We start from the raw sequence: 10,551 nt of genomic DNA, 5'->3' as shown, positions 1-10,551 counted from the left end.
CTTCACAAAGAAGAAATGTATTCATAGGTATCAATGCAAATTAATATCAAGTGTATCGTAAATAAAGAGGCTCCGACATTTGAACTGTAATGTGCTCAAATCACTACAATAAACTGCATGTAAAACAAACGACCGCAGACAAAGACACTGAACCGACGCTTACTTAGCTCCTCCCCTTAGAGCACAACATCCAATCCGAAGGGATCATTCTGACCAGTGTTCTTCGCCTATTGGCTGAACGATCTGTCAGTGGCAGCAGTCCATATTTTCGGCCCGGACAGTAGCACGGCCAGCAGTGAAAGTGAGAAATAACTCCGTAAACTTGGGATACTTCTGACAGCGAGGACTGATGAGCGAACAAAAACACATATGAAGGTAATACAATTAATATTTCATGGAATTATTACATCTTTTGGGAAAGGATATTGGTCGTGAATGTGATCTGGAGAGCGTGCTGGTGTGGAAGAGTGAATCTCAGATCCCAGGATAGATTTCCAGTATCGCTGCTATTATTATTATTATTATTGTTATTATGTGCAATGATAAACATTGATTTCTTAGCCACACTGTATTCTTTCATACTCATGCACTTAATATAGTCTTAATAGACTTGATTTTTATGGATTTAGATATAATTAGTTATGTGATCTTTATAGTATATCAATTAAATGCTATATAACCATGTTACAAACATCCTTTGTCCCTGTTTCTATTTGTTCCGGTCTGATGTCAGACATCTGATCGTTTGTTCTTCACACATTTGAGAAGTGCACTGATTGCTTGTTTAGCAGCATGTGAAATGGTCCATATGTGATTTTTTAAGCACTGTAAGGAAAGCTTTGTGTCCAATAGGAAATCTGATATCCACAGCACTGGTTTTTGCTGAACAATGCTTGAATTTATGGCTCTTATTGTTTATCACGCAACTTATAAAAGATTAACCATGCACTGATTCTTGAAACATGGGACAAACTTACCCTGCTATTAGTTCCTAAAACGGCAACACTTTCACTTTGGAAGTGCTTGAGATGCATATTTGTGTTAAGATCACTGCAGTGATTATTTCATTTGTTTTTCTCTTTATTTTATCAGAGTGATGACATTACTGTACCTGTGTCCTCAGATCATGTGCGAATCAAAATATGTATTAACTTAAAAAAAAGTTAAATGTGTATATTTTAAAGAACAGCTACTACTATGAATGTATTAGACAGAATAAATGGGTTAGTTGTTTTTTTATATATATACTTATAAGGCTTACATCTGTGTGTGTACTGGTAGTCAACACCACCAGATGTTTAAATTTATAAACTTGTACATACAGTCCATCCATATAGTATCTGTACTACATAGTATCAATTCTCATCCTTTTCCCATATTTCAACTGTTGTGAGTTCACCTAGCTCACGTAATGACTTTCATAGGTTTTCCTTATTAAATTTTTCATAAGTTTAAGCAGTTGTTTTAACATTTCCTGTCATGTTTATGATCTCACGGTTGTGAAGAAACACTCTGTGATTTTTAGATAAATTCACTCATTTAAGTAAAACAAAATAGCTACAGCATAAATACAAAATTTGAAATATTTAAAACATGATTAGATTTAATATGTATAATAAATATTTTTGTATGTAATATGTTTATCCTCTATCCTTAACTTTATTCTTTCATGTTTTGTAGCATTTTCTTTGTGCTTAAGAATCTGTGTACACTTTTATATATAGAATGTGCATAATGGATTCTTGACGATGGACCCTTTTCACAAGACTGTGATGACGCATTTAACGGTCATCAGCATCGAAAATCCTCGAAAGTTTTTCATATTTGTATTTAAAAAAAAATTAATCTACATTTATAACACTATTCTTTGTATTATATCACCTTTGCATCAAATTACAAAAAAAACAGTTAACGCTAATGCGAGGGTGTTTCTAATGCAGCGTCTATGGGAGGGATGATAAATTTGACATCGTTCTCTCTTCTGACAGCCGTTATCAGTCTCTCAATTTTTTTCCTTTTATTGAAATTCATGAAAACACTATCGTGGAGTTTTTCATTTGCTATTTGAGCAAATGGGAATGCAAAAAATATATTTGTGGTACTCTCCCATTCACTGCTATTCAAGTTAACCCAACTATGACGACTTCCGCTGCTGAGAAACCCAGAAATGTGAAAAAGGTCTTATACTTATATTCTCGTAGCTTCGTAACTTTACAGTTGAACCACTGATGTCACACAATCTACTTTGTCGATCATCTTGGTACTTTTCTGGACCTTGAACGTGGTAGTTACCTTGCTGTCTATGGAAGGGTCAGAGAGCCCTCAGATTTAATCAAAAATATCTTACATTTTCGTCTCTACTGCGTCACTTTGGACGCGCGTTCACGACAGTATCATGACGCGAGCGTGTGGCGGCGCTGGTAGTTACCTTTGCTGTCTATGGAAGGGTCAGAGAGCCCTCAGATTTAATCAAAAATATCTTAAATTGTGTTCTGAAGATGAACGAAGGTCGTAAGGGTTTGGAACGACATGAGGGTGAGTAATTAATGACAGAATTTTTGGGTGAACTAACCCTTTAAGCAGCGCTGTGAGATCCAGTGTGAAGCGCTTGAATTCAGCGATGAACACAAATTACTCGGTGATTTAGGCCATGTCCACACGTACACACGGGTTTTTCCTTCTTCTGTTTTAAAAAAAATCTCTGTCCACATGAAAACGCAAACACATGCTATGAAGCACTGTCAAGAGCATGCCAAACCAACAGGTGGCGATGTAATTATTATCAGGCAACCCAAACCTGTTTCTTGATTTGAAACAATATCACTCATTAGAACATGCAGAATCTAAGAAATTAATTTTTATTACTATTATCAGGCAACCCAAACCTGTTTCTTGATTTGAAACAATATCACTCATTAGAACATGCAGAATCTAAGAAATTAATTTTTATTACTATTATCAGGCAACCCAAACCTGTTTCTTGATTTGAAACAATATCACTCATTAGAACATGCAGAATCTAAGAAATTAATTTTTCTATTTAGATATTTATTTTGTTAAGGAAAATTAATGGTCTGGTTTCTACAACTTTCACTTTGGAGCAAAAATCTGGCTTTAAACTTGCAAGAAATAAAGATTTGACATTTATCGTGATAATTAGCCTATCGATATCGACTGGTATGAAAAAAAATTATCGTGATAAATCAGCCCTATGCTCAGTTGATTAAGTGTGTTTATTTGAATCAAACAAACAGTGATTTTTAAAGAGCAGACGTGTGTTTGTCAGTGGGTGAAGAGCAAAAATGTGGTCTAGCCTGTATGCGGTGAAATCCTCTGTTTTGACTGGCATGTCAGAATCAGTCACTCAAGAGCTGGGTTGAAGACATTCTCTCAGGTCAGGACGTAATTACACCAAAGAAGAGCTTGCTTCATTTTGCAGATTCTGTCGATTCTGCAATAATCTCTCTAGCAATAATGTCAGTGACACAGCAGAAGTCTGAATCTGGGATTTGTCACCTTAGTAACCACTGGATATTTTGTTTGAGTTCCACTCTATACAAATTTAGTTCAGAACCACAAATCTGTAGCAATGAGGAAACTATACACTGTGAAAAACACGATGCTTCAGTCCAGTTTACCGCTTTAGCCTGGGGAAAGGGTTGAATTTAGGGTTTAGGATACAGCATATCGACCTCATTTGAGCCGAGTGAACGGGTTAGGTTTACTATAATGTGCCAAATCACTGCATTCTGCTTTTATACAAGTGTTATAAAATGGCTCCCATGGTGTTATTTTGTTTTTTATGATCTGAATACTGCTTCAGAATCTTGAATTTGCAAGTTGTTAAATAAGATGTGTCAGTGACAGGGAGAAGCAGATGCTGGATCGGCTGTTAACAGTCGAAATGAATTAGAATGTATTACAGTCTCATATGGAGTCTCTTTCTGTTAATATTTGATTAATGTGTGTGTGGGGTGTGAATTCCTGGAATTCCTTTCAGTCTCTGTAATCCATATGTGTTTCTCTTTTTCCCACTCTCACAGTCTCACAGTCTCTGTGACTATGTGGAGATGGTGTTTTGTTGCCAAATAATGGTTTTATTGGGCTTGTGCAGGTTTAATGTGGGGTTACAACATCAGAACGCTGCCGTGAACCACACACCCATCTGACACATGTCCCGCTCTCTCATTATGGCTAATGATTCATTAAGCAAGCTGACATTATACTGTGGTCTGATGTTTCTTTTAAGGATTGCCCTCAGCAGCTGTGGGTTAAGTCTGAGGTTTAGTGGTTTTTCAGTGAGATGAGAGAAAAGAAAAGGTCTGTTCTTACATAAGAAGAGGCTTTAAAGCAGTGATGGGCAAACTTATCCCTTTCAGGCCACTTTCCTGCAGAGATTTGATCCGTCCTTGATAAAACTCACCTGCCTGTAGCCTTCTAGTAGTCTTGAAGACAATGATTAGCTGGTTCAGGTGTGTTTGATTAGGGTTGGAGCTAAACTCTGAAGGAAAGTGGCCTGGAAGGGCCAAGTTTGCCCACCCCTGCTTTAAAGGAAGTTCAAGCAAAAATAATAGTTCTGTCATTATTTACTCATAATCATGTAGTTGCAAACCTGAATTTTTTCCTGCTGCGGAACACAAAAGGAGAATTTTTGAAGATGTGCTAGTCTTCTTTTCCATGCAGTTATAAGAATGAGACTGAAGTTTTCAAGCAATGGAAAAGGAAAAGCAGGTATAATGAAAATGGCTATACTTTTGAGGCATATCTTTTCGGTGAATCAGTTGATCTAGTTATATAACTGGTCCAAATGATTCATATCATTCGAATGATCTTGTTCTTAAGAATAAAGTATAAAGTAATGGCTTAAATTTCACTCTATACCTCACATATACACTCTAAAAAATGCTGGGTTGTTTCAACCCAATTTTGGGTCAAATATGGACTAATCAAATTGTTGGGTTAAAAAGTTAATTTAAAAATGTAACCAAAATTTAACCCAACAATTGAGTTAGTCCATATTTGACCAAAAATTGGGTTGAAACAACCCAGCATTTTTTAGAGTGTAGCTTTAATATGACGTATGAGTTGAAAGGTATAGATCACTTTTAGGATACTTTTGTGGTATACTTATGTATCCTTTACTTAACTTTTAAGGTGTGATCACAGTAGCAAAAAGTCATTGGTCCATTGTCAGTAGTGTAGAAATGCATGAAGAACAGCTCACACAAAAGTCACCTTCAAACAAATGATCTGTTCAGTGTGGTGAATTCACGCAACCAACTTTGATCCCGTTCTGAAATCAACGCAGGGGAATTTTTTGCCTTGCTCGAAATTTCTATTGATGTGAATGGATTTCAAACACAACATTTTGCTGAGGAATGATACATGTGTAATTTTGGGGTTGAATTATCTCTGAAATTATACAAGGTTCATATCAGTTGTCTGTCATGAGACCATATTTGTCACTTCACAATTTGTATCTGAATGTTTTAGTGATACAAGATATTTATTGACTTCAAATATCTTGGTGCGCATTTGTTTTTTTTGGAGCAGCAAATTGGTAGAGCCAGTAACTTTTTCTCTAAAATCTTTCTGTGTGCCTGGCTGAAATCACACCATAAACCCTCGCGGTCTTCCACACTTTCGTGATGTAATGCCGCTTTGACTGTCGGATAGAAGTCTGCTGTGGAGCTCGCCTCAGTGCAGCCTTGGCAGAAGTGCGCGTTGAGGGTGTATAGAGGCTGCAAAGAGGGCACTCGCGAGCACCCTTGACGAATAGCTTATAGCTTACCCTTGACGAATAGAGACCTTGTGGTCTCATGGACTTAACGGACACGCGGCGGCCATTGTAAGTCTGCAAGACCGCAAGTGCACATGAAGTGTGCCATTTGGGGCAGGGCCTCTCTCTCACACACTGTCTTGCTCGCTCATATTATACTGTTAAATAGCCTTGTTTCTCACCGTAGCTGTTACTGATTTCACATCATCAGGATCAGTGTACTTAATGTGTAACTGAATTAAGGTCAGTCTGTGGCTCATCGCTGTTGTGTGCCAATTTTTTCAGATCACAGTAACCCGACTGGTCTAAATGAATTGTTCACATATCAGACTGATCTGGTTCTCGTAAGATAAAGTAATGGCTTAAATTTCAGTCTGTCAGGTCTTGGTTGCTGCAGCAAAGATTCGATGAAATGTGTCCTCTCTCCTCTTTTTGATTGCTGTGTGTAGTTTAAAGTTATGTTTCCTTTTTCTGGAATGCAGTTCTTGGTCAAATGTGGTATCTGTGTAGTTGTTATTTACAGCCTGGTGTAGGAGGTTTCTTTAGACAGATTCTTTAGGCAGAAAACCAGATTTTTCCCTCTGACCTACACATTACAGCCACAATCAGGGGCGTCATGCTCTTTTTTTACATTTTGAGTGGGCACCAGTGGGAGTCCTGGCTAGTTGAGATAAGACATAACCAACGAAAAAACAACACAGTTGTTCAAAATGTGGTAAAGGTTTTGTTTGGCATGCAAGAGGACTCTGGTTCCAATCCTGTCCTTTATATATAATTGTTTTTTAATAAAACAGTAAAAGTCCAACTGACCCTGACAGCCAGTGATCAGCAGATTTGGCATTTTGATAAAACATGATGATAGACAGTATTTCCTCTTAATCCAAATAGTGATAGAAGCATATTTTATTTAAAAAACTTTCAAGATTCTGTTGAAAGTCTGTTTGAAGTTTGTTAGCTTCAGTGTTTCATTTCTCTCTTGTCATACCTGTGTTTGTCAAACTCTCACACAACCAATATAAATGTGTGTGGCTTTTATAAGTCCTCTTGAGAGGAAATGAAGGCAGGAAGGATGCACTTGTGATCTGCACGGATAGTGTTTTTATCGGATGCAGCAGGATGAAGATTCTTAAGGGAATAATAATGCAGTCTGTTTTCTATATAGATCGAGTGGATGTAAATAATGGCTTAACCGACCCTATACACACAAACTGAATAGATGAAGATGAAAATATGATGTTTCAGGCTGTTTGTGTCTCTGTCTGTGTAAGTGTTTGTGTATTCATTTGCATGTGATATGATCTATTGTGTTTACACCATTAATACCAGAGCAATTTATAAAAGCATCAGTCAATGATGTCATAAAAATAAACATACAACTTTTAAGCAAACAACTGTTTCTGTATCCATGGTTTAATGCAAATATTAGGTATAGCCTATCAAACAGTGTGTAAGCAGAGACATATATGCACAAACGCTCTCCGGCTGGACTCCAGTGGTAATACTGCATGAGTTATAAAAGTGCGTTTCAGTTTTTTAACACACACACACACACACACACACACACACACACACACGTATTCTGGCTCTACAAACAGCCCCCATCCGCAGTGTGTTAGTAATGTCTGGATGACATCATTGCCATGAGATTATATTAAGTCTGGTCAAGCTGTGTAACTTTCTATTCAATAGAAGGAAAAAAAATAACATACTTGTCATCCTACTAACACACTGACGTGCGATCAGATTGAATCATATCAGGAAGTGATCTCATTAGATTGTCTTAGGGAAAAACACCTAAGAAAGCCATCTTTGTGAAAAAAGATGTCTTTATCTAGGTTTTTGATTTTAGGATTGATTGAGAATGTTCTTGTGTTAGGTTTTAAAGCTGTGCGATAAAAAATATATGTATGATTTATGCACATCATTAAGCAATCCCTCCTAACATATCATATTCTACTTTATTTTTTAAACTACAATTTAAAAGTTTGCAAGGATGCGTTAAATTGGTCAAATGTGACAATAAAGACAATTATAATGTTATGAAAAAAATCTATTTCAAATAAATGCTGTTCTTTTGGACTGTCTGTAAACCTGAAAAAATAGCCAGCCGGTTTCCACAAAAATATTAAGCAGCACAACTGTTTTTAACATTGATAATGCTAAGATTTTTCTTGAGCATCAAATCAGCATATTAGAATGATTTTTGAAGGGTCATGTGACACTGAAGACTGGATTAATGGCTGCTGAAAATTCAGCTTTACCTTCACAGGAACAAAAAATATTTTAAAATATATTCAAATAGAAAACATTTACATTCAGTTATATTAGTATTTCACAAGATTGCTGTTTTTGCTGTATTTTTGATCAAATAACTTCAGCCTTGGTGAGACTTTTAAAAAACATTAAAAAATCATACAGACACCAATTTTTTGAACGGTAGGACAAATATGTAAGGAATAGCCGGTGGTTCTACGTATTAATGCTAATAAAGCCATGTGGATGTGTAGTGTAGTGATGTTACACCTGAGATGTGCATTAATTTTCTGTTCGTCATCAATTATACCACAGTTACCACATTAACAACATATTTATCCCAAGACTTTTGGGGGTTTTTTGTCCCTAAAATGCTCTAGTGCAGGGGTTCTCAAATCTCTCCATGAAGTACCCCCAGCACTGCATGTTTTGTATGTCTCCCATATCTGACACACCCACTTCAGGTCTTGCAGTCTCCACTAATGAGCTGATGAGTTGAATCAGGTGTGATAGATGAGGGAGGCATACAAAATGTGCAGGTCAGGGGGTACTCCAGGATAGGGCTGTGCGATTAATAGAATCGAAATCGCGATTTGAGACGTTGCGATTTCCTAATCACAAAGCCTGCGATATGGACGAGATAACGTTACATTCTTAGATGTTTTTGTTAGTACGTGAACGTTATCTTACACATTTTATCTCCCCAACAGATTAATTTGAAATAAGTTTATAATGCATGTTGGCTATTCCCAATTCAGAAGAGCGCTCACACAGCCTGTGTCTGTGAATGCTTCTCATACTCGCTCCTCTCTGCCCCACGCGGCGCTAATCCCGCGTCACGGACGAGCCGTTCACGCTTGCTGCACACATTGAGTTGCAGTCTTACTAACCAATAGAGTGAGCGCACCTCCGTTCTTTCCAATCAGCACTGCTCTAGCCAACTGCGTAAACACCCACCATTTAAAAAAAGAAATAAATAAAAAAAAAACAGAAAGCGGGACACACAGCCTGTCTCGTAATGCTCGTTTATACTCGCACCCGGCTACGCACCGCAAGTCTCCGCGAGCGCATCTGACAGTATGGATGAGCAACCTGTGTCGACACGCGCCTGGCTCCGCGTTTAAAACGAATGTAAATTCAGTCTAACTGCTTGCTAATTTCACTTGGATGAAATGAAACATTCAGCACATTTTCCACTTGTTCTTAAAATCCCAAATACTTAAAATGAATAAATCAGCCTATGTAACATATGTAATACTTTAATAATTGACTTAAGAAATACAGTTCTTTATTTATAAAAAATAAACAAATATTTTCTGTGAAATTCAGTAATTAAGTTAATTCTGTAAAAGTAGTTATACCATTATAATCTTGCCTGCTGAAGAAAAAAAACAATAGAACCCCTCCCAAAACACAATAACAAATGTAATGGATTTCAGGGTTATAATGGGAATTGCATTGGTTTTAATGTAAACTATAATGGTGTCTATTTGATGGATTCTATTGGTGGGATATAATCTGGCAGATGGCAACCAATAGAACAACAGTAATTCTTATTGGAATAATGCCCAAAACAAAAAGGAAATTTGTAGTGGTTTAATGGAAACTATAAGAATTTCTGTGATAGTTTCTATTGTTTTTTTTTTCAGCAGGGTAATGATACCCATACTGTGCTGCACATTATTGACAATATTGAGCTGAAGCTTGACTTTGCAAATTTAAAATCGCAATATCTGTCAAAAAAATCGCAATTTGATATTTTCCCCCAAATCGCACAGCCCTACTCCAGGACAGGTTTGAGAACCACTACTCTAGTGTGTAGAACTACTTCCTTATGCAACCAATTAAGTATAATGACCGGAAACAATGTGGCAGCTGCAGTGTGGTCATCAAACCTGAAATTAACTGTGCAGTTATGAAAATTAATCTACACCCTTATAATATGAGTCATCCAATCGGACAATGCTGTTGTGTGAAATGACTGTATGATAATGATGATGACGTTCAGCTATGGATTAGGGGAGTAATTATACAGAATGATCATAATTTGCACAAATAAAATCAGCTGTCACGCAGATTGTGTTCGGGTGTTTGGCAGGTTTCCCTCTGGCTTTCTGCTCCCACACACCCCAAAATAAATGAAAATATGAACCCAGACACAACAAGCCAAACCTCACTGGTTAATGAAAAACCGTCCATTACACTGCAGCCGAATCCAGATCTGTCTGTGTCACTTGCAGTAAACAGAGAAATTATTCACAAGAGCATTCAAACACACTGAATGTGTGTGTGTGTACCTGGTATTTATCACGTTGTAGGGACATTTTTGAGGTCCCCATGAGGAAACAAGCTTATAAATCATACAGAATGAGTTTTTTTGAGAAAGTAAAAATGCACAAAGTTTCCTGTAAGGGGTAGGTTTAGGGGTAGGGTTGGTGTAGGGCAATATAATATACAGTTTGTACAGTATAAAAACCATTACGCCTATGGAATGTCCCCATAAAACATGGAAACACAAC

General features: G+C 37.0%; 1 protein-coding gene across 1 annotated transcript in view; it reads left to right on the top strand.

Annotated features, from left to right (window-relative positions):
* Positions 1 to 266: 266 nt before the first annotated feature.
* LOC107679769 (CTTNBP2 N-terminal-like protein) overlaps positions 267 to 10,551 on the top strand; it is a 21,957-nt gene continuing 11,672 nt past the window's right edge. Inside the window, exon 1 of the mRNA XM_016475408.1 lies at positions 267 to 375. Within this exon, the coding sequence (XP_016330894.1) occupies positions 370 to 375 (6 nt within the window). The 5' untranslated portion in view covers positions 267 to 369. The remainder of the gene's footprint in view (positions 376 to 10,551) is intronic.

This window comes from Sinocyclocheilus anshuiensis, unplaced genomic scaffold (assembly GCF_001515605.1).
Source record: "Sinocyclocheilus anshuiensis isolate Anshui unplaced genomic scaffold, SAMN03320099.WGS_v1.1 scaffold13, whole genome shotgun sequence".
Lineage (NCBI taxonomy): Eukaryota > Metazoa > Chordata > Actinopteri > Cypriniformes > Cyprinidae > Sinocyclocheilus > Sinocyclocheilus anshuiensis.
This window is presented reverse-complemented; position numbering and strand designations above follow the sequence as displayed.